The sequence below is a fragment of the Pinus tabuliformis genome, chromosome 9, assembly GCF_031772625.1.
Source record: "Pinus tabuliformis cultivar Carrire ecotype Pingquan chromosome 9, CPIR1, whole genome shotgun sequence".
NCBI lineage: Eukaryota > Viridiplantae > Streptophyta > Pinopsida > Pinales > Pinaceae > Pinus > Pinus tabuliformis.
This window is the reverse complement of record NC_142307.1, coordinates 1005444069-1005469685: the sequence shown is the minus strand read 5'-3', so window position 1 is coordinate 1005469685 and position 25617 is coordinate 1005444069. Positions and strand designations below refer to the sequence as shown.

Genomic DNA, 25617 nt, shown 5'->3' with positions numbered 1-25617 from the left:
ATGAATTACACAAATTTCATCCATATTATCAATATTTTTATTAATATAAAGTATGTGTATGCATAGTTAATAATTTATTATTTATTATCAATATATTATCAAATATAAATAAATTTTTATTATAATGTTAATATATAAAGGGAATATATGAAGTAATCATGTGATTGTTGAAAACATTGATATAAATTCATTCTATTTATATAAATTTTTTATGGGGGAAATATCTTCCAAATCCATTCAAAAGAACAAAAAATACTCATCATATAAAAGCTTAGTAAGAAAAAATTATATGGAATGAATTTAACCATTCACCATATAGCTATAACAAACCACTTATATAAGACTTTACCTATTCTCAAAAAATCATAGGAGATCAAATAACAAATCCTAGTGAACCAGAGTAGTGCATATATTACCACAATGCTGACATTGAAATTCGAACAAGAATGAAATTTCAAAAAAAAAATCATTCCATTTCATTGGAAAATTGTTTTAAAAAAATAATTTTAATGTTTGTGGGCCTTGAAGCTATTCTCTCCTAAGTTTTCTGCCTACTTCCCTATCAAAAACATCTACACATTGTCAAATGGTTGACTGCATCATCCATAAAATATAGAGAGTCCGATAAATTGTAAGCCAAAGATTCATTTCTATTTAAATTTTAAAAGAGTCTCATAAAACATTGTGGGGTGGAGATTCATTTCTAATTTTTCTATATGCACATATCTTCCAGGTATATGTGCAACTTCTGTATATACACATAACTTCCATGTATGTGAAACTTTAGTATATATAACTTTTGTATATATGAATCTTTTGTATATGTGCAACTTTTGTATATGCGCAACTTTCTTATATGTGTATATCTTTCATATATGCATGTATTTTATATATGTGAATCTACAGTATATGCGCAACTTCCATATACAATAATTGCACGTATACGGAAATGTGCACATATAATAAAGTTAGGGATATACGAAAGATATGCGCATATTTTCCGTATATGCACAATTTCCGTATATGCCCAGTTTCCATATACAAAAATTGCACAAATACAGAAATTGTGCATATACAGAAGATATGTGCATATCTTTCGTATATCCCTAACTTTCTTATATGTGCATATCTTCCATATATGCACATCGTTTATGTATCTGCATCATATTTGTGCAAATTCCATATACAGAAATTGCGCATATACGGAAATTGTGCATATACGGAAAATATGTGCATATCTTCCGTATATACATAACTTTCTTATATGTGCATATCTTTCGTATATACATAACTTTCTTATATGTGCATATCTTCCGTATATGCACGTCTTTTATTTGTTTGCATCTAACGTATATACACAAATTCCATATATAGAAATTGTGCATATACACAATATATGCGCATATTTTTCGTATATGTCCATCTTTTGTATATTCGCATATCTTTCGTATATGCGTAACTTTCTTATATGTGAATATCTTCCATATATGTACGTCTTTTATGTATGTGCATCTACCGTACATGTGCAACTTCCATATATGGAAATTTTGCATATACGGAAATCGTGCATATACAGAAGATATGCACATATCTTCTGTATATGCGAAACTTTTATATATGCACATATCTTCTAGGTATATGTGCAACTTCCGTATATACACATAAACTTCCGTATATGCATGTCTTTTATATATGTGAATCTACAGTATATGCGCAACTTCCATATACAGAAATTGCGCGTATATGGAAATGTGCATGGTTCTCTTGGGCGTATAGGAGGGTAATCAAGTCACTTTTTCATGATTTTACAAGTAAAACCCCTAAACAACTTTACTTGAGCATTCAGCTAGGCCAAAGGTCATATAAGGAGAAAAAAAATGCGCATATACAGAAGTTGTGCAAAAATCTAGCCTCCATATATATGCACGTCTTCCATATATGCACTTCTTCAATATAGGCATATAAGATATGCACATATGGAGGCTATCATATATGCCTATATAGAGGATATGCATATATATGGAAGTTGCACATGCACATAATATATGCACATATCTTTCGTACATGTGTAGCTTTCATATATACGTTTCAAGTATATGTGCATATATTCTGAATATGTGTATATACGGAACATATGTGAATATACGTAAGATACACATATAGAGAGAATATGCACACATATAAAAGTTCTGCATATACAGAAGATATGTGCAGGTAGAGAAGTTGAGCATATATATGGACTGTTGTGTATGCATATTATGGAAGTTGTGCACAACTTGTTTATATACTAAGCTTTTGTATATGTGCATATGCAGAAGTTTCACATATATAGAGGATATACGCATATACAAAAGTTGTGCATATACGGAAATATGCACAGCTTCCGTATATACGTAGCTTCCATATATGCGCATATACAAAAGTTGAGAATAACTTTAACCTTCTTATATACTAAACTTTAACCTCCATATCTATGTGGATCTTTTGTTTATGTGCATATACAGAATATATGCACATACATACAAGTTGTGCACATATGGAAGATATGAGATACGAAATATGCACATATACAGAAGTTGTGATACCTTCCTATACAAAATTTATGCTTCTTTCGTAAATACACATATCTTCTATATATCTTCAAATCTTCCGTAAATACGCATAACTTCTGTATATGTGCACATCTTCCGTATATGCACAACTTCCGTATATGCGTATATCATTAGTATATGTGAAGATTTTCGTCTATCGTAATGATATGTTCGTCCACGCATGCAACATCAAATAAGATATAAATATAAAAGTAACTTAACTTGTAAACTTGATAATTTGTAAATAATAAAATCAAAATCCATTACAACTACATTCATCAAAAGTAATGTAACATTGATAGAATATAACATCGCATCCACATAAGGATTTAAAATTCAATGAAGATGTTGTCATAAATGCAAATCTAAATTGATGTATTTTTATGCAAAATAGGTCCAACTATACATGTTTCTTTTTTACAAAATAGGACTTCATTTCCAACATAGATAATGCAATCTCATGCCCATAAATGAAATAATGGAAAAACAACATCATGCGCGATCTGAAGTATGGGTCTATAAGTCACCCTCGTCCCTCTTGGCACTCCCAAGTGGATTTCCAAATTGATATCTCTACAAAAATTACAATAATCAATTAGTTGTAAAAATTGAAAGGCTTATAATCAATTTCATTAATTCATGATGATATTTTGATCAAATACTCATTCTCATCGTGAGGATCCGAGGCAATGGAGAAGACACCGCTTCTTAGGTAGATGGTGGAGCACTTGGTGACGAATATAGGCATGGTTCAGGGGTGCTGGATAAAGGCATGGTGGAAGTGAAATAGGGAAAAGGTAGTGCGTGTGGGCGATGATACACCCCCACTGGTTGTACGATAGTGGAAATCACTGTAGGCCAGGGAATTAACCTAGGGGGGGAATTGGAATGTTAAGGGTCGACGATTGAAAAAGTGAGAATGGTGGATGACTGAAGGGTAGGGGTGAGCATTGGGAAGGTATTACAAAGGTGGTTATAGGCATGGAAGAATTTATAAAGGAAAAAGGTGGTGGGTGTGGGCGATGATACATCCTAATTGATTCTACAATAAGGGGGAGCGCCCTTGGGGAGGATATTGGGATTTTAATGGCTGAAGCAGTGTTCCCAATGCTAGATCTTTTTTCAGTAGCATCTTCATCAAATAAAAAAATTCGACAATTCAGAATGTTGTGAGATGTGGGTCCCTCAGCTGTAACAATAAAAAAAAGTTCATATAGTTATGCAAATGTGTTGAACATGATAATATATTGCATTTAATGTAAAACAATGCATAACATGAAATTTCCATACCAATATTGGGTATAATAGAATCTTGTATTATCTCAGGCACGTGGTCTACATTTCTTTGTTTTTGAGAAGATAACTCCAATTGTTCATCCATTCTTTTTTTCTTGCATGAACTCGTCCAACCCTTTCAAATTATAGTTTATTTGTCCCTAATTTTGACTTGCAACCACATCGCCTCTTTTTATTTACTAGACTCAAGAAACTATGTTTTCTCTTGGTAGTGATCTTGGATGGAGTTCTAGTATTGAAAAACATTTTGTTGTATTCTTGACATGCTTTGTCTACCAAGTTGTTCAATGCATATTTCTGTTCCAAATTTGTAGGTATTATGGATCTCAATTTCTCATGAGTTAATGAGTTAACACGTTTCATCTCATCATCTTCAGAGAATGCACTATCTTGTCATACATTGGTTGATTCAGCATTATATGAGAAATTCTCTAAATCATCAATGCTTGTTTCATTATGATAATTCAGATTGGGAGGAGAATCAAAGCATGGGAAAGCTCTATTTGTATTTCTGGGCCCAATATAGGTGTTTCATTCAAATCAAATAAAATTCTAGGCCTTTACGTAGTGGGATCAGTGACACCAGGTGCTACATTTTCACCCAAAATAGTGTTACTCACTAACATCTCAACTTTCAATATATGTTTATAGATATTTCCATTCAGGGCCCAATTGCAATTGCAGAAGTGTAGATTAGAACCCTTATATATGACATTGTACAAAATGTCACAAGTATCCTTATTCTGGCTATGAACCCAATAATCATTACTCTTTTCATTAGGCACACAATCTTCATTTGGGATTTTCTTAGCTCTACACTTGGATGAATTCAATTGTTCCTGGATTTTTCTAGGTTATACAAAACCAGCTTCTTTTAAACGGTGCATATGATTATAATATAATACAATCTTTGTCAACAAAACATAGATTAACCAATCAACCCTTCTATGGCATGCATTGTTCTTCTCACACAGGTACTTTGCTTTGATACACTAATGGTAAAATTCAATGGCATTGTTCGTATTTTGATTTGAATGTGGAAAATTTTTATATGCTTTTGCCCGCATATCTGTAGAAAGAAATTTATTAGTTATATATTAATAAGTATACATATGACATGAAAAATAGAGTCATTAAAACCACCAATAAGAAGCTTACATATTTTGTTTTTGGCTAACCAAGTAGTTCTAAAATATTCCAAAAAGCTTTTTTTTTCACTGAATTCTTCAAATAAGCTTTCAACTTTCGTTTTCGCAGATTCATCATCTTTACACGTGTGCATGATTTCTCCTAAACCACGAAAAATGCGTATTTGGTTTTCCCTTCCTTGGACCTTGTTTCCAACATTCCTCAACCATGCAAGGCAAACATGCCACACACATAATAATACTTTACACTTGATTGAAGACCTGGAATAACATAAATTTTCGAGAGATTATACATTAACAATATTTTTTATGCCTCTTATAAAAATAATAAACACATCACCTCAACGCTTCAATTTTGGCAGTATCATCATCTGTGATGAAGGCAAGAACATGCCAATCTGGTCGCTCTTTGTTTCCAATTGCAAATAAGGCCAACATCCATTTAGAAAGATCATCTATAGTATTGCATGATGATATAACCCAAGCTACAGGAACCCCATTGTGATGTTCGTCGAAAACCATTAAGGTGTAAAATTGGTACTGCACTACAAAAAATGTGCATAATTATATTTATATAAGATACATGCATTAATATGAGGTTAAATAAATGAATCAGATTTAGGATAAATATGTACTCACCCTGTACTTATTTGTACTAAAGGTTGAATCCATTGAGATAATATTATTGTGAGAGTATTTCAGCATCATTGAACACATCCACTTTGTTTGTATGCCTATGATAAAAGGGATAGTTTCAACAAGATCTTGTTTTTCGTAGAAGAAAAAATTCTATGGGTGTTCCTTATACCAGCATTCTACACTCTTTGGATCACTTTGATCTTTAACATACTCTAGCCTTATGGCATCATTGTAAATGTTACTTATATCTTTTCTTGTCATGTATGTATCTCGAGATATCCCTGTGTATAACTCACCAGATCCATCCTTCACATCAGATATGAACTTGTCCCATATCATTGTAACATTAAAACCTCTTTTAATGAAATGTTGGACACTAGATCGCATATGCCTTGTTAAATGTGGTGCATAATTGAATCTCATGGGTCTACTGATTGCATCTGTCCCATGACAAATAACATTGGATTTATCAATATGCCTACATGCAGTATATATTATTACAGCATCATTTGGTCTCATTTGAAGCCATCGCACAAAGAAGTGACATTGGCAACCAACTTTAATACTCTCATGTCGATTGCGGTTTGTATTTGGATCTGATGATGCACTCCTAATTCTCCTTTTAGACTGTGGACAATATGAACACCAATAATTGTACATAAAAAAATTACTACAAATTAGATATAATATTTATGCATATTGAAAAAATTATACATATCTTGAAAAAGCATATAGAGACTCAGACAACCCACTCCAGATATGTTGAGTAATTGGTGTGTTTGATATCCTCTATTTTTTTACTTCGATGATTCTGAAGAAGAAATTGAGTGGGTTCACTTTCATTTGATTCCTCTCCACTTATGAAATCATCAAGTCGACAATATGGAATAACTGCAACTTGGTCCCCATCAATCTCTGTCCATGTTAAGTCTTCTGCTAAAAATTGTATCATATCTTCCGGGTCTTCAACTTCCAACTCGTTAATCCTCTCCCACTTAGTCATTCTTAAAATACTTATACAAATTTCATTGAAAATAATTTAGTTTGAGTAAATATTATGGTCTTGATCAATGCATAGCGTACTAAGCATGGAAGTCTCATTTTTAGGTAAATATTTTATACTTTTCACGTAAACCACTTTGGGATTAAGTAATATTGAGGGGATCTTAGATGAAATTGTATGATAAGTAAGATCATAAGATATTGGGTCATTAATAAGCTTAAATATCTCTAACAAATTTAGACTAATCATGTATGACATATGAATTCTTTCTGGAGGTGGTGCCACCATGTTATTGTCAAGGGGCGAGTTGTGATGAGTCACTAAGCTGGAAGGGGTCAAAGGGAACTGCCTAACACTAACACATGAGATGGGTCCCTTCAAATAGGGATGAAAGGGAGAGACATAAAACCTCTCCTCAACAAAAACCCCAATATCAAGAGTAAAACCACTAAAAAACTTTGTGAATTAAGACAAGAGGAAATTCCCTCTATTAAATATTCTCTGAGAAAACAATACATGGTGGTGGTGACTTAGTAATGTTATAGAATAGGATAGGGACTCAACTAGGATAGCATAGGATCAACTGGCTCAAAAAGACAAGACTCACCAAACCACACCTCATTTTGCAATCTAGTTCCTTTAGCTAAAAAGCCAAACCCTATAACCATCATCCTTGAAGAATAAAGGGTGGCATTGATTTGCATATATATAGATATATATATATATATATATATATATATATATATATTGATCAAAGAATTATTCCCCTGTAAAGCATCCAAGAAGTTAACCCTAGATATTTTTTGGATGCCTCCTTCACCCACTTTAGTATTAGAGCCAAAAGAGTTTTCAATGGAGTAATGTGAACCATATGCCTTGTTACATTCTAAAAATTCATCACCACCTTCAAATTTTGAACACCAAAGAAAAATGAAGCCTTCAAAACTTCAAATAGTGCACAAGATTCAACATAATTAATTATTGAAATATCAAGAACCCAAAGAAATGCACTTTCACTTAATCCTATAGGATCTATAATAACGCTTATATCACCCACCATCCCACTTTATAACATGATAATTAGTAAGTTAAGAAAATTAGTAGAGTTTTTAGAATTTTAATTGAATCATTAATAATTATTAATGGTAAGGATTTAATATTCTAGAATTTTTATTTTCCTTTTGTCTTTTTAATTAAATTGACTAATTAAAAAAAATGCAACATAACCAAGTGTGTTAGACTTGCCTTCGTTAATTTGCACCTAATCTACCAATTAGTACCATTTTTATACCCATTAGTTCATTAGTTAATTTATTAATTTTCTAAATAATAAAAATCATTTTTAAATAATAATAACATAATTCAAAAGCATAATATAATTAGCAATTAAATATTAACATATAAGACCTCATGTGTGAGATAAACAACTCTTTCCATACAAAAATTTCACTACTTAATTTATAAAATAAAAGTATACATATCTTCCGCTCCTTTATATTCAAATATAAAATATATAAAATAAAAAAAAACACATAATATTTAACCAACTTATTGGAGTTACAATTAACGAGTAATAGTTTAATAAAATAATTGATTAAATATTTAAACTATTTAATTATTAAGGAGTTTACAATTCTACACTTAGGGATTCAATTATGTCTCAAAGGTGGAATAGTCCTTCATGCTAATGGACCCATTTAAGCATCTTTCATGAGATATTTGGGAACAATCACTTATACCAACAATTGATGGTCCCAAAAACTATAATTAGTACAATTTCCATGTTTTGTCATTTAAGAATGAAGCATCGAATGAATTTAAGTTAGTCGTCCCCATAATATCATTGCTCAACCTAGCTTACATAATATTAAACAATGAACCAACTTAACATAAGCTGATGCACCCCGCATCTTTGCTTTATTAGAAGCATAAGTTAGAGGCTTATTTAGCATAATAACACCCCTCTTTTTCAATTAAGTAGATTATGGAGAGTCCTTTACTAGATCTCAAGGTATGTGGTTAAAGATGATAATGAGTCATTGAGAAAGGTAACTTTTAAGTGTAAAAGCATAGGTTGAGGCTTCTCGAGTCTAATAATACTCCTCGTTTTTTACATAAGTAGATTGGATAGGTCTTCACCATGAGATGTCATGGTATTGAAAGTTGAGAATGAATTGTTCAAAAAGTAATATTAAGTTTAAGTTATTGTGAAACAATATATAAATTATTGTAGACATTCACCCAAAATAATTTATTATAGCCTACATTGTCATTTTTGAATTTTTATTATTTAATTTATTTTTTGAATTTTAATTTTGTTTATTATTTTGTTATTCAAATATAAAAATAATTTAAATAAAAAATAAGTAAATGGAAATATTAGTTATATGATTTAATAAAAGATGTAATTTAGAAAATATGATATGAGAGAAATCTAATTAAAAAGCAGACTTATATTCTATTATCTTTTATTTAATTATGAAACTATACATACAAAAAAACGAGTATTTTTACAAAGTTTTTTTTGACATTGTATTCTAAATGGTTCTTATTTTATGCTCTTAAATCTAACTCTTAAATTCTCTACTCTACCACGAGACAATACAATGCTAGAAAGGTGGAACCCCCTCTCTTTCTAGTGACTTGGTGTTTAACATAGCTTGATAATGATTTTAGATTAGGTTTTTCACATGTTTCAACACTTCGTTAATGTTAAATATATAAAAATATTGAAACCCATAAAAGAAAAAAAAGTAAATGAATATAGAAATCATATAATTTAATACAAGATATAGCTCAGGGGATATCATATCAGAGAAAACCTAATTAGAAGGTGAGGCTTACACTCTACTCTTTTTTATGTAATTATGGAAATACAAATACAAAGAAAGGGGTATTGACTATCGAGTTGCCTATGACATTGTTGTCTATATGGTTGTTGCAAATTATCTTTCTCCTTTGTTTTGATCTCAAATCCCACTCCTAGATGTTGTGCTCAACTGTGTTTTAATACAATCCTAAAAAGATGGAACCCCTTCTCTTCCTAGTGACGTAGTGTTTAACATAGCTTGGAAACTATTTAAGGTTTAGGGTTTTCACATTTTTCAAGCCACTTTTAGTGTTAAGGTTTTGGACCTTTTAGGATCTTCTTGAATGTCCACACGCGACTAACTCTACATATCTAAGTAATGGCGTGGATGCAACATCCACTTGGTACCACCATGTGAACAAGTTAGCTCAACTTGTGGGAGGCATAACTTCTGCATATGAAATTTGATTAAGGTGATTTTCACATTGTTTGAAAGCTAGAATTGGTGTGTAAAATGACATCAAGAAGCAAAGAGATATGCTCACAAAGTTTTCACTCATTTCATATCCCAACATAACTTTAGAGGGCTTTAAATTCTAAATATCAAAATTAAGACATATCATAAAAATATGTCACAAAAGATAATTCCTCCAATTTTTCTACCCAAAAAATATCAAAATAAATAAAAAATTATCCAATAATTCATTTTAAATCAATTAAAAAAATGTTTCGTTTCAATTTTTATTTGTAGAATTTATTTTAATGTATATTCAGGTGAAACAAGAATTGGAATGTTTTGTGTAGCATTGTCTTCTTATTCTTAATATGAAAAAGTAAAGTATTTATGTATTCTTAAAATGGAATGTGTGTCACTTTTTTGGTGAGGAGAGGAATATGTATAAAAATAAATTACATACATAAAGCAAAATGAAAAATAAAGTGTTACTTTCCCTTTAAGTTAAGCTATGTGATCAATCAAACAAGGAAAATAGTTTTAGTTTGTTTTGCATATGATAAAAGGTCCTATGAAGACCTATTCATCCTTTCCCCTCTACAAGTAATTGGGCCTTGCCGAGATATCTTTTATGACGGGTACTGGGGCTATGTCCCAAAAGAAATGGTGATGCTTCCAGCAGCCAAAAAATGACAGGTACTGGGGCTACGTCCTGAAAGAACTAGTGACACTTCTAGTAGCCAAAAAATGACAGGTATTGGGGCTACGTCCCGAAAGAACTAGTGACGCTTCCAACAGCCAAAATAATAAACCAAGGTATTGAATGAGGCTTTAGTGCTTCCCACACCTCCACCTATAGGGAAAGATGCCCTAAAATTTGGCCAATAGGATACCTTTGTCTCACGGAGGCAGTCGAGTCTTTAGCTTCTTGGTAATCAGTTATCAGTACCGAGCACTATACAGGTCGGGTAACCCCATATAGTACCGCACACACTGAACCTAAGCCAAACCCCCTCTAAATCGGGTCTCTATGCTGCCTGGGTAGTCTTTTCAGTGGACTGATTGAAGGATTTGAAGCACCCTAAAAGACAACTTCTATGTTTAAAAATGTAACATGGCCATGGAAGCTTATGGGATGCCTACCCCAACAATCCTAACCTAAACTATAAATTATTTTGTGGCCCATGTGGGGAAATTTAGTTTGTTCAAGTTATGATTTCTTTTAGGTGTCTTCCTTCACTTATGGTGTGAAAAATTAAACTTAAATAAACTAAGTACAAAAGTTTTTTACACTTGATTCCCTTTGTTCAAAGTTTAGAGTAGCTTAGCGTGTGTAGTGAAATGTGTGTAAGTGACAAAGTGAACATACAAAGTTTATAGTCATGTGGATATGTGATGATCCTTTTCAAAATCGTCTACTTACACTAAATTATGTTTGTTCCTTAACTGCAAATAAAATAATGTGTGGTTGATGGGCCACTTACTTCCTTCCTATTACACTATGTGAGCCTAAAAAGGGAGATGGAAAATTGAGTTCTTTGGGAAATATTTCATATGCAAGCCCACGATAGTCTAAAAGACGCAAGGGAAGCAGGGGCTACTCCCTTTCTTTAGTAACACCAGTTCCTAGTCCCAATACTAATGAAGTAAAAATGCTTTGGTTAGTAAAAAATATGAGTGAATTATGGACCACTTACTCCTTTGCTAACTAAGCTATGTGACTTGGGTAAAATAGCAAAACAAATTGAAAAAATGTGTGGATTATGGCCACTTACTTTTCCCCTTAATTACGCTATGTGTGAAATGTAAAAATTTTAAAGTAAAGGCTAAGTAATTGCCCTACTAATATTGATTATTAAAACAATCTGAACTATCTAGAAAAAAATTGCAGAGGTGAAGGCAATTCAGTAAAGGTTTCCAGTCACCCACAAAAGAAAAATTACAATAATTATTTTTGTTCTCTATAAACCGTGGGGTTAGGCTCTGTACAAGCGAGCGAACCGTGTGTCAATCTGCAAGAAAATGACAAGTGTTAAGCCAAATTATAGGTATTAAGAGTGAGAATGATTATAACCAATATGCATTATCAATGTTCTAAATTTAAACTTATATGATTAAGGAACAACGTATTTTATAAATGATTCTATACTATAAATAATTTAACTAAAATTTACAATATCACTAAAACAAATTAGTATTGAAGAATTAAAGGCAAAATTTATACCTTTATCATAAATTCAGTTAAATTAAATGACATCCTAAGTAATAACACAAGGTCGTGTGCAAGGAAATTAAAGTAGAGTATAAAGAAATATCAAAGTACTTTGTAAAATAAATGTAGAGATAAAAAATTATACTAATTATATGTTATTAGTCAATCCAAAATGCATTATGTAATATTTTTTCTCAAAACTTTGGAAATGAGTGGATATTTATGGTAGGAATGTAGCTCAAATAAAAAAGAGGAATAATCAAGAAACCAAGTCTGCTAGAACCATTGTCCATACCAAGTGAGTGTTGGGAAGAGGCCATAATGGATTTTATTACAATTATACCAAAGTATGAAGGAACAAATTTCATTATGGTTTTGGTGTTTTGACTCACAAAGTATGTCCACTTTTATAGAAAAGAAGCATCAAAATGGTTTTTGAAGAACAATCTACAAAGGAAGAAAATCGTTGTCAAAGTAGAAACCCACCATGAAAATCCTTGCAGACATGATGAGGAGGAGACAACCTTTAGAATAGACTCATTCACCCCTTACTGCTCACTCAACTTTATTGTGACACGAACACGTAATGCAGAAACATCAAAGGTAAGGTAAAAACGAAAAAACGTAATGGTATGATGTCAATATATCCATAAAATTGATATATATATCTTCGTCAATAAGAGAAAATTGGATACATTCACCGTATAAGATGACTCATCAATAGTATAATGATATATCTTATATATCTTATCGATCATTAAATCAATAAATGAGAACAAGATCCAATAAGACCCATGGATAGTTGGTTCACTCATATTAATTTTGAAGCAGAAAATATTCAAATAAAATAATTATATGTTTTGAGGCCTAGTTTAAAGAGATAAATTTTTAGTATGACCCATGATGAAATTGTAATGCTCCATCATTTAAATTATATATTTAAATATGATATAGATTTAATACATTAAAATTTTTATGATATATTCCATTAAATAAATTCAATAATTTAAAATTATAATTATCTCAATTTCACACACTAAATTAAAAAATCTTAAAAAACAAAAAATATAATTAAATATAAAATAGATTTAATGCATCAAAAAAATTATGATGCATTCCATTAAATAAACTTAACAACTTAAAATTATAATTATCTGCACTGAATTAAAAAATCTTAAAAAAACAAAAAAAAAATAACAACATTAAGCTACACTTAATGTTAAAAATTTATAGCCCACGGGGTTTTGGATTGACAGTGAATGGGTGCGCTGTTAAGGCACTCCTTGCGATAGGTCACCGGTTCAAATCTCCCGTGGGTACTTAGGTTAGTCTTAACTAGAAAAAAAAAATGTTAAAAATTTATAATGAATTATATAAATATCATTAAACTCATCATAGAATTTAGGTAAAGAATTAAAAATTTAAAAGAAGAAACAACTCGTAAAATTTAATAATTTTAATAATTACCTTTTTTATTTTGGACAATCTCTTACATTACTTAGTGGAGGAGGAATTGCACACTATGAATCCTTAGTAGCCTATCCATGTTGGAGAGGGAAAAAAAAAATTCTTCAAATTTCTAGCACTGTTCTATTGATTGCTCCTATTGACGGGGATGAACAAAAATGAGTCTAATCCTATATCCAATATAATTATATGTACAATATTCAAAGCTGTCAATGTAAGAAGTGTATGTATGAATTTGGGGTTATACTTTGAAAAACTAAAGACACTGTTCTTTGTCTTGTAAACTTCACTTGATTTGTCTGTAGATCTTCCAGTGTACCATCCACCATAGTTGTAGAATTTTAGTGCCAATAGTAACCCAAAAATGTATTTGCACCATCCACACTAGGGAAGTAAGGTGGTTCAAAATATATCTGACACAGGGCATCACCAGCACCTAGATATGATGGATCCTTCATTTCAATGCTACCCATCGCTGCTACTACCAGCTGCTGATATGAAAAGAAAAACCATTTCATCGCGGCTTCTATTACCTGGAAGGCCAACAGAACATGTATTGTTGCAGCGTGATAAGCACCTGAAGTGCTATGTGAGGGAAGTCCATATGAATGAAACAAATGCATAAGTGCCTCCTGGAGCCTTGGTCCACCCTTTGGATTAGCCTCAACACCCATGACTTTGGGCACCAGATGCCTTAGTTCCTTGCATGCATTTGTAAGGTCTTTGAGGGGGGCAGACGGAAGGCAATATGCACCTGCAAGCGTATTGGTGTTGCTAATTTCCAACTGGTGTTTAAGGCGAAGGAAATCATCTGGGTCCATCACTAGAAGCAAATTCACAATTTCTATGAGCATCTTCCATATCCTTTCAAGCATTCAATTGTCTGCGGATGCTCCTACGAAATCCCCAGAGTCTACTCTTTGATATATTTTGTGCAACAATTCTTGGCCTACAAATACCCAAGCCTCAAAGATCTGGAGGACATTGCAAAGTGTGGCATATTCTGGATTATGGAATTGTTTATGTTGTTTTAAAGAGTGCAAATATCTTGGCTTGCAGATTCTATCATATTCAAGAATAGGCTTACCTGACAGATTTGGTTCCCCCAGACCTAAAGTGAAGGGAGTCCTCTACATATGGCCTTCAATGGCAAGCCATATTCTAGAAACCATAGCTTCATCTCTTTTCCATGTACCCAAATGAGGAAGTAAGCTCTCTTCACTTGTTCTGCTAACCATAGGTAAAACACCAGGTCTCTGCCATACCTCATGGGCAACTTTCGTAGCAAGAACACCACTACTTACTAACCACTGAATAATGGGAACATGCTTGTCATCTTCACAAATAATTGAAATCAACTCAATCTGGGAACCAATTAAGGATTCAAGCCTTCTCTTCCATTCCTCTTTGTCAATGTAAGTCCTTGTGTCACAGAGGACAGACAAAACAAAGTGACAAGTAATCTCTAATGACTGTAAGGCAGCCTTTACCAACCCCTCTCTAGACCAACCAGGCCATTCCTTAAATTTCCACATGGCACTGAGCTCGGGGAGATGCACATACTGCTCGTAACCCGCACACTCCATGGGGGAGGGCTCTATGGAGTCTTCAACAAAGGCAAAATAGGATGCCATTTATTTACAGGACATATTTTTTCCCTACAAACAAAACCAGGAGAGTAAAGACACTGATGCTCTCCATATACCATAATCTAAAAAAGACAACATAATAAGATATATATACATGCATATGTCTGAAATACACACCTCGACTAATGGGTATATTAAATATATATAAGATTCCATTTTCTTAATATGCCTTGACAAATAGGTGGCGAATTCAAAATAATGATTAGAAATGAACAAATAGCCGAATAAGGTAACCTAGGGATATGGCAACCACTTTTAGCAAAACTTAAAGTTGAAGAAAAGAGAATATGAATAACATATTAGCAAAGGTGTTACTTATACTTGTTGACATGGACAAGTCACTAAATCAATGTTATCCCAAATTAATACCTTAAATGCAATTTTTATGGATACAAACCAAGATTGGTTAAATAATTGAATGGAATGAACTATTGTGTACAAATACTATATCAAGATGACTCCACAAATAATGTGTTGAGAAACTTAAAGTTGAAGAAAAGAGAATATGAATAGCATATTAGCATAGGTGTTACCTATGCTTGTTGACATGGACAAGTCACTAAATTAATGTTACCCTAGATTAATACCTCAAATGCAATTTTTATGGATACAAACCAAGATTTGGTTAAGTAATTGAATGGAATGAACTGTTGCTTACAAATATCATATCAAGATGAACACACAAATGATGTGTTGAGAATGTGTTACTTAATAAATAAATGTATGTAATACTTGTTTTGAAAATGGTAAATGAAGAAAGTGTCCAAAAAAAGAGTGATAATAACAAGAATGACTACTATTAAAAATTTGAATAAGGCAGAATGTTATTTATTTTAAAGTAATATGTTGATGTAATGAAGAAAATTACATGCTAAGAATTGACATTTGAGAGGCACTATACTATATCAACCGCATAGGGTAAGATAATGAAAATGAAAATGAGGGAAATTCCATGATTAGAGAGGGAAGCAAATGCCTACCACTTTTATCTACCAGGGAACTTTTGGTGTTGCGTAAATTAGTTGCAATGTTTCAACTTAAAGTTAATTTGAGTCGAGGCAATATATATTTATTTTTGGATAATGTACTTAGTTTTGATGGTAGGCATATACTGCCCTCACTCATTTATGGATGGATAGCAGAGAAAATAAGGCTTGCCTTGGATCTAACTGGAATAGAATAAAATGTTCTTAAATCTGGAATAGAATAAAATGTTCTTAAATCTTTTTATTATTTAAAAATTTATATATAATAATTGAAGTGTTCGAATTTCTATTCAGCCAGAATCCCAACCAGATAACAGAGGTTCGTTCATTCACATTGTCTAATCGTTAACAGTGATCTTAGCCTTGAGGCCTTCATGCTCAAGTTGGTGCTCCCAATAAAAATTGAATGCGTGTTCTTACTCTGACTTTAGGCTTTAAACTTTACGATTTTTCATCATAATATTTGAGGTTACACTTATCGAAATTAGAATTATTAATCACTCTTTATTTAATGTTAACTTCTTAACTATGTTGCATGAGTTTCTGGAACGTGGGAACGTTGGGAACTTGAGTACGGGTGTCGGGAACGGCTAGAGGTTTCTCCAAAATTTACAAGAAACGGCTAATCGGGAACAGTAATATTATATAATAAAAAAATACAAATAAAAAATACATAATTATATAATAATCAAAATTAATATTAAATCAAAATATTCCAATATTAAAATCAATTTAAATATTTAATCTCTCTGATATATAAATATATTCTCTCGGTGCCTCTCTTCCTAAATCTCACCCTTTCATATATATAAAATATTAAAATGTCAAGTTCATTATCAATTTTCTGACACATGACCAGTATTTGAAACAATCTGCCTTAAAAATACAAAGGAACAATTTTACCTATGTTTCTCTAGTTATTCTTATGAGAAAAAGTAAAGCGACTCTAATGGTTAAGCATTGACTGCCACATACAATATGCACACAATCTTCTGCGATACATATACATAAACAAAAAAATAAATACTCATCAGCATGACATCCCAAATATCACCCTTACATTGAGGTGTCACACGCTTCCTTAACCCATCAAGAGATTGCTCCAGTTTCTCAATTAAGGATATCGGTGTTAAGGATGTCTTTGGCCTTTCTTCCTGCGAAGGTTTCAACAAAGCCTCATGTTTTGTGGGCAGTTCAACATATTTTTCTACATGCTTTGTATTCCCCAACCCCAGGGAACGCGGGAACTCCAAAAAAACAGTCTTCAAAGCTCCCGGAACTTTCCCAAGCTCCCATTGCAGCTCCCACAGAAAAGGGAACGTTCCCATACAGTTCCAAAGCTTCCAGGAGCGCGGGAACCACTGGAACGGGTTTCCCACCTCTAGGGAGCGGTTCCCATGTAACAGAGCTTCTTAATAATATTTAATTATTTGTTAACCGCGATTCTTGAAGGGGCAAAAGGTAACTTCTTAATAATATTTAATTATTTGTTAACTGTTACCAGAAAGAGAAATCCAGAAAATGAACCATGGCCATGGCTAATTGAAGGAAAAAACACACGTACTTTGTGAATAGGACCAGTGATTCTTTAAAGCTTGTAAATCCTAAAAATATGCATCATTTTAAGGCTTAAATGAACTAAGATAGCCATGGAAATCACAGTTGCATGGGTACTGCAGCAAAAGGGTGTTTAAACCCTAGTTACCTAATTGGAATTCGAGTTCGAATTCAATTCAATACGAAAAAAATCTACATCTACAAATATTTAAATATATTATTTTTCTAATATTTTGAAATTTTATGTCTATTATTTTTTAATAACATTAATCTAATCAAATCAAATTCTTTAGTGTAACTATTAACAACAACATTTATTATTCTATATAATACAAACTTTAAATATTATAATTTAATATTTACTCAAATTTTCTTGTAACACATATTTTTGTTATATTAAGTGTCCTAAATAATCTATTTATCACTTTTTTTAACTTTTTACAAATTTTATTAACAATTTTATTTAAAAAATAGTATTTCCTAAAATCTCATCCAATTAAAAAACCAAATATTAACAACTTTGCATTAACCTTGCATTAACAACCTTGTTGATTAACAACTTTGCATTAACAACCTTGTTGGAAAAAAACATACTTCCTAAAATCTCATCGATTAAAAAGCGAACTAGCTTTACCATTCATTAAGACTTATATTAACGTGTCTTCTCACAGGTCTTGGAAACATAGAGAAGAAAAAACCAACTAATAACAACCTTCTGCGTTTGAGTCTTCTACGTTCTATGTTTTGGGTTTACGCTTTAGGTTTAACTTTCTTTGGCAGATTCCATAATTTAACAGAGAAAATAACTTTTGGAGGAATATGACTAAGTGTGAAAGAAGATAATCTCTTGCCTATAACTCTCCCAAACCCTGCTCTCGTCTTACATATGATTGTAAACCCAGTTCCAATTTACGTGAATAAATTTTATTGGGGGATATCCAAAACGCAATTTATGGATTTAGAATCAACCAGAATTCCAACATGGTAAAAACGCCCAAAATGGAACACACGGAAATGTTTGTTTGCCCTGAGCCTTGAGATTATGTTTCATTATGATTGATTTTCGAGAAGAATTACATGCTAACCTAATCCTCATCACACTTTCGGAAGAAATTTAGAATAATTTCCGTATTGTTAATTGTAAATTTTTAAATCTACCAAACAAATTGATAAAAGTTACAATGGCAACAACACAAGCAAGAAGATGATGAGAAGGAACTGCGGCTTACCTTATGAGTAGCAAGAAGATATTGAGAAGGAACTGCGGCTTGGCGGAAGCCATAATCCGTGGAGGCAACCGAGTAAAAACGATCTCACGAATCAAATTTATCGCTAAAAATTGCGCAAACAAATTCAAAGAACGGTCAGACGGAAGTCGAACTATTGCAGGCAGAAATCTTGACGTAATCTGGGAAATCCGAACACCGCACTCGCAAATCTCTTATAAATCTTTTCCAGTATTCAAATATCCTGTGCCGTGAAATGTGACGCATTCAAATCTGACAACGAGAATAATTACTTTCATCAAATGCCATTAATACCGCGTAGAGGAGCTGCAGTGGAGGTGGCAGCATAGACTGGCAGAAACATCGATCAGGCTGGTCGTCGGATTTTTGTGGGAGTAGCATGCCATACATGCATAATGGGTGTTGTGAGGGTCAGTGACGGGAGTTATAGTAGAATTACGTAAGGATGAAGGATCAGTATTGTAAGAGAGACATTAATGAATCAATAGATGTGGAACAGGCGCCCGCAAAAGTTAAGAGGACATTCCCAGCCTTGATCAGTCACAATGGAATGGGGTTTGCATTCCCTGGAATAATAGATTCAGTCAAAATGGAATGGGGTTTGCATTCCCTGGAATAATAGATTCGTGGAGGAGATTTAATTTTAACATAGAGAGAAAGACTTCGTAAGATGGCAGGAATTCAAGGTCGACGCCTCTCCTGCATATCTTTGCTTTCATTCAGCTTCCTCCTCGTCGCTGTAGTTGTAGCAGCTAATTCTGCCAGCCAGATTTGTAGAAACAGCTTTCCACAGGGATTCATATTTGGTGCCGGGTCATCTGCTTATCAGGTTCACCTTATTCATCCCCGCACCTACATTCTGTAGCCCTTTTAATGGTTGCCTGATATTCTCGTTAAACAGAAACCTAAACAAATTCTATGTGTTTTACAGGTTGAAGGAGCTGCCCGCGAGGGCGGGAAAGGACCCAGCATCTGGGATACATTCTCACACGTTAAAGGTTCAACCCACCCTGTGCACACTACACATAGGTAGAGCTAATACAACATCATCGATATTACATCTTCCTCCTTCACGTGCAGTGTCTTATTTATTTATTTGTTTTTTCTGAGCAGGGAAAATTGTCGATGGAAAGAATGGCGATGTTGCAGTAGATCAATACCATCGCTATAAGGTACAAACTTTAAAACTACAGTTATTTTTTCAATGAATCTCGACCAGTTGTTTTTGTATGTGATAATGTATAAACTTCAAAATTACAGTACAGTTGTTTTTTTTAATGAATCTCGACCGGTGGCTTTTGTATCTAATGATATATGCAGGAAGATATCCAACATCTCTAATACATGGGAATGGACGTCTATCGTTTCTCTATTTCCTGGCCACGCATATTTCCCAGTAAGTCTAACTGTAAATGAGTTGACCATGTTTTATAAATCAGATCGGTTGGAAATAATAATTACTCTTGAATGAAGATTTAGCAAGATTTAAGTTGACTAGCATGAAGAGTTAAGTAGACTTAAGTGCTCTTTAGAGTGTGATTTAATTGAGTTAAGTTTGAGTGAGTGAGGTTGAGTTAAGTTTATATTTGAGTGAGGTTGAGTTGAATTTATATTTGGAGAAGTTTAAATTTAGTGTGTGTGCATTTTAAGTTATTTTGGGTAATTAGCTAGTTTAAAAATTGAAATACTTTTCACTAAGTTTATTATAATTAAATCATATAATCAAGTTTTGTTTGATCAATAAAGGAGTATCAGTTCAAATGCAAAATTGTAAAAATTTTAACTCATTGTAAACTTAGATAAGACATATTTGAATAATAATTGAATCAATTTCTATTGTAAGTTTAATAGCCATAGTTGAATTATGTTTGAGTTACCTGGAATCATCACATACATTTAATTTTTAACTTTAAAAAAAAAAACAAAAACAAAAACAACTTAATAAATAAATTAAATATTGATGGATAGAAAAGACCACCTCAATTATTTTGTGTCCAATTTGTATTTCTCCTCTATGCCTTCCCAACAATATCATTGCCTTCCGTAAAACTCACTGATTTTTCGTTAAGTATTTCATGAAGTATTTTAGAGGGCTCTTACCCATTTTCAGAGGGCTCATCAAGACATGGAGGTGTCAATGAAGAGGGAATCCCTTATTACAATAATCTTATCAACGAACTGATCAAGAATGGTATTAAAATTTCATTTGCTTGCTTTGCGTGGATCAGCTTTATCTCATTTCATAAATTGTATGCACACCTTATACTGTGCCTGGCCGTGCATCTGCCTGCAGGTATTGAGCCTTTCGTGACACTGTATCATTGGGACATGCCGCAAGCTCTGGAGGACGAGTACGGGGGATTCCGTAGTAAAAGAGTCGTGTAAGATTCACTCTCATAATTCCCCTTATTAGTTGCTGAAACGTTTGTTTCTTGCTTCCGATACTGTCGATTTCAGGGATGACTATAGCATATTTGCAGAAGAATGTTTCCGAGCTTTCGGAGACCGTGTGAAGTATTGGACAACTATAAACGAACCGCTCACCTTCTCATTATATGGCTACGATCTAGGGCTTCACGCACCTGGTCGCTGTTCGCCCGGATTTGGAAACTGTACAGCGGGGAACTCTGCAACAGAGCCATACATTGTAGGTTATAGTATGCTTCTTGCACATAGCGCTGGTGTAAAAATTTATAGGACCAAATACCAGGTGGGATTATGTATTGTTGGTTTAAGATAAGTTAATTACTCTGGTCGGAGGAGTTAGTTAAAATTAGAGTACTGTTAGTTGATTGAGTGTTGAGTCAAGTCTAATTAAATGATACATAAATTTAATGTGTGGTTGCATATTAAATTATTTTAAGAAATTTTAGTTGGAAGCATATAAATATTTATCACAGAGTTCATTGTAATAATAGATAGATCAATTTGTGGTTGCATGTTAAATTATTTTAAGAGATTTTTGTTGGAAGCATATAAATATTGATCACAAAGTTCATTGTAATAATCAAATTCTATGTCATCAATAGAAATACTACATAGATCTAATTTCTTAAAAAAAATAAAAAATTAAAAAATCCATCTAATCTTTTATGTGATTAAAAAATAACATGTCCAAATTATTTCAAATAGTGTTTCCATCATTCTATAATCATTATTTGAACTATATCACATTCAAATCAAATTCAAATAAAAAAAAGAGGAATCCTTGCTCTGCTCCATTCCATTTTTTTTCCACTAAAAAATCATAATCTTTCATTATACTTTGAAAAATTACACTCCATTCCATTTCCATTTAATCTTCAAAAGACAAAAGAAATAAAATTGAATACAAAGAGTTTTGCTTCTTATGCTTTTCCAACATAAAAGTACTTCCAGTTCTTGAATAAATGCTTTTCCAACATAAAAGTACTTCCAGTTCTTGAATAAATGCTGAAAAATAAAATGCAGGGGAAGCAAAAAGGCTCCATAGGCATATCACTTGTAATGGACTGGATCGTGCCATTCTCAGAGTCCTTGCCTGATCAGAGGGCTACCCAGAGAGCGATTGACTTCAGAATAGGGTGGTAGGTAGTATATACACGCGTTCCATATATGTATTTATATGCCTTTATTGTTCCATATGTATTTATATGTATTTATTCTTCGGCTCAGATGTATGGGAAAACGTGAGCACAGCCATAAGTTTTGTTGGGGATATATTAACAGGTTCATGGATCCACTTACGTCTGGAAAATACCCTGATTCCATGCGGAGGTTAGTGGGAGCACGCTTGCCACGATTTAGCGGTGAAGAGTCGAAAGACCCGAGAGGCTCATTCGACTTTATTGGTTATAACTACTACTCAACGCAATTTTGCACTAACAATCGGATTCCATCAGATTCTTTGCACACTGACTATTTTCTGGATGCCCGAGCCAATATAACATGTAAGCTATTTACTGATCAGTTCCATTAGAATCCATTTATGTCTCTGAAAGCTTGGTGCAATCAATTCTAACAAATTTGAATAGATCAGGCGGGTGGTGCAATAAATTCTAACAAATTTGAATATATCAGGTGGGTGGTTTTTTAAAGTAAATTTTGGTTATAAGCTTTCTTTGCTTTGCTGCTGGTTCAGATGAAGTAAATGGAGTTTACATTGGATCAGCGGTAAGTGTTTCAGGTTTCTATTAATTCAATTAATGAAATATATCATTATGGATTTACAGTTTTAGTTTTAGTTTTATGATAATTTGAGCATTGATATTTTTTGATTGGGAGGTTTTTTTTTCTATATGTTTTTTTGGTTTAGTTTTATGATAATTTGAGTATTGATAGTTTTTGATTGGGAAGTTTTTTTCCTATATGTTTTTTTTGTTTATGAGAGTTTGTATATGGGTATCTCATCCGACTTTATTGAGGTACTTATTTTTTTTAGTTACTTAGGTTTAGTTTAAGGGTGTTAGAGTTAGTTTTTCTAAAGTTTCATTTCCCTATAAACTAAGTATAGTGAGTTGTAAACTCGTATAAATACTTACATCTGTCCAATTGTGATAATTATCCTTTAACTGAATTTCTTCCATTACTATATAATGAAAGTCTACTATATACTTTTACACAAATTTGTTAGTAATAAAATATTCTTATATATAACCATTTTTTTATATAAATAAACATATGACCATCCATATCTGTTTGCAGGAAGGTGTGAGCAGTTTCAAGTCTTATCCCGCTGGAATACACGAAGTAATAAATTATACAAAGCACCGCTACAACAACCTTCCTTTTTACATCACTGAGACTGGTAGGTACAGTACTAGTGTTCTTATTCACCCATTCTATTTGAATTTAATCTTCTTTCAAAATATGGATTTAATGGTGTGTAACACATGAATTTGAACAGGATATGCCAGTTTTGACACTGGCACAACCCCGCTGGCCCAGGCAGTAAATGATCCAGAGCGAGTGAAGTACCATTATCAACATTTATCACAACTATGTGAAGCTATAAGGTATGCCTGGATTTTGCAGTAATTTTGTTTTCTGAATGGTGGGATATTGATGAAGCCATGAAACGAAATGTTGCAGTGAGGGAGCGGATGTGCGGGGTTATGTGCTTTGGTCGCTTCTGGATGATTTTGAATGGTCGAGTGGATTTACCTCTTGATTAGGTTTATACTATGTGGATCAGAACAAGCGATATGCCAGGTCATCCGCACGTTGGTTTAAACACATCCTTCGGGTAGAACTTGAAGAGAGAGATTCACAAGCTGAGGAAAACCCATTAAGGGAAATGTTTGTTAGTAGCTCCAGTAGAGTTTTAAATTCTGTTGAACTTTCTTATGAAGAATCCCAGCCATCAGCGCGATGGGAACTGCCCCAGATAGCTCCCTCAGAAGTGTATAATGACCTTTCTGCTTTTCATTTGATTGCAACCACTAGAATAAGCATTAAAGAATCTAAGCCAGGTCCAGGAGAATTCAGATAATATACAGACTATATCTCTGTTAAAACCCAAAGAACTATAGGCAGAGGCAAAGAGGCTAAAGACAAATTATTTGCATTTAGGATGTATCCAAGTAGGGACCAATGCCTTAACCCATAAAGGCTTACATACTTTTGTGCTTGCTACTGTAAGAGATATGACGCACAATAAATATACAGATTCCCTAATAGGTGGGATTGTTGCTCCATTATCCGATGTTACCCCAATTTCTCTATGCATACCTTTGACGAAACCATAGATCAGATTCTGCAATTACAAATCCAAACAACTGGTTTTGATATGAAGAAAAAGAGAAATAATATAGCCATCCAGACCAAGGGTTGTTTCCGTCACACCAATACCCTTTGGCCAGCCATCCGCCATACACCCAGCAAAGACTCAAAGTCAAGTATAGTTGTCCTCACTGATGCAAAGAATCAGAAAATTGAGCATCAGACCATTCGATGGGAAGACTTGACATTTCCAAAACACTAGGTTGTAAATAATCCTAAGCCTCTCATTCCTAAGGCTATTACCTCCGCTGATATTACAGAAAATCTGTCTTCTGCAGTTATTTCATTCCCCAGAAGATCTACTATTGATCGGAGAAGAATAGAGTTAGCCTGTAAGCAATCCAAGTATTACAAAGATCCTTCCACTGTAGATACAGCTTGTTCCTCTTCATCTTTTTGTAAACATAATTCTTTGTATGAATTAGCCCAGCTTGTAAATTATTCTTCTTTAGAAGTCAAATGCCCAGATTGTCAAGAACTTGTTAATCTGCTTACTCTGGTTGAGTCTAACCTCCATTCAAATCATAACCCCAGAACTGGAATCACTCCTCCTACTACATCTGTAAATTCATGCCCAAATCCCAAATGCACAGATATTCCTTTCCCACATGAATCAGATCTGGATCATGTGCTCATGATGCATGAACTTACCACTCTCGAAGGAGAAGATATAAGGCTGATAGAGATGATGTGTTTAATGAGACCAGCCAAACCCAGATATGGTTTGGGATACCTTGAGCAGGCAAATGGCCTGATTCCAGATGGCAGATTTCGCCCTATTCCTTCTAACTGTAAAAAG

At 33.1% G+C, this 25617-nt stretch overlaps 1 protein-coding gene and 2 pseudogenes across 1 annotated transcript; 1 reads left to right on the top strand and 2 right to left on the bottom strand.

The window, feature by feature from the left end:
- Positions 1 to 13960: 13960 nt before the first annotated feature.
- Positions 13961 to 14440, bottom strand: LOC149152124 (nematode resistance protein-like HSPRO2 pseudogene; annotated as a pseudogene).
- A 309-nt stretch (positions 14441 to 14749) lies between these two features.
- Positions 14750 to 15253, bottom strand: LOC149152123 (nematode resistance protein-like HSPRO2). Its single transcript, XM_089443377.1, has one exon. It carries the CDS (start codon positions 15251 to 15253, stop codon positions 14750 to 14752), a length of 504 nt encoding a protein of 167 aa, XP_089299503.1.
- A 4452-nt stretch (positions 15254 to 19705) lies between these two features.
- Positions 19706 to 24528, top strand: LOC149152122 (beta-glucosidase 13-like; annotated as a pseudogene).
- Positions 24529 to 25617: the final 1089 nt, after the last annotated feature.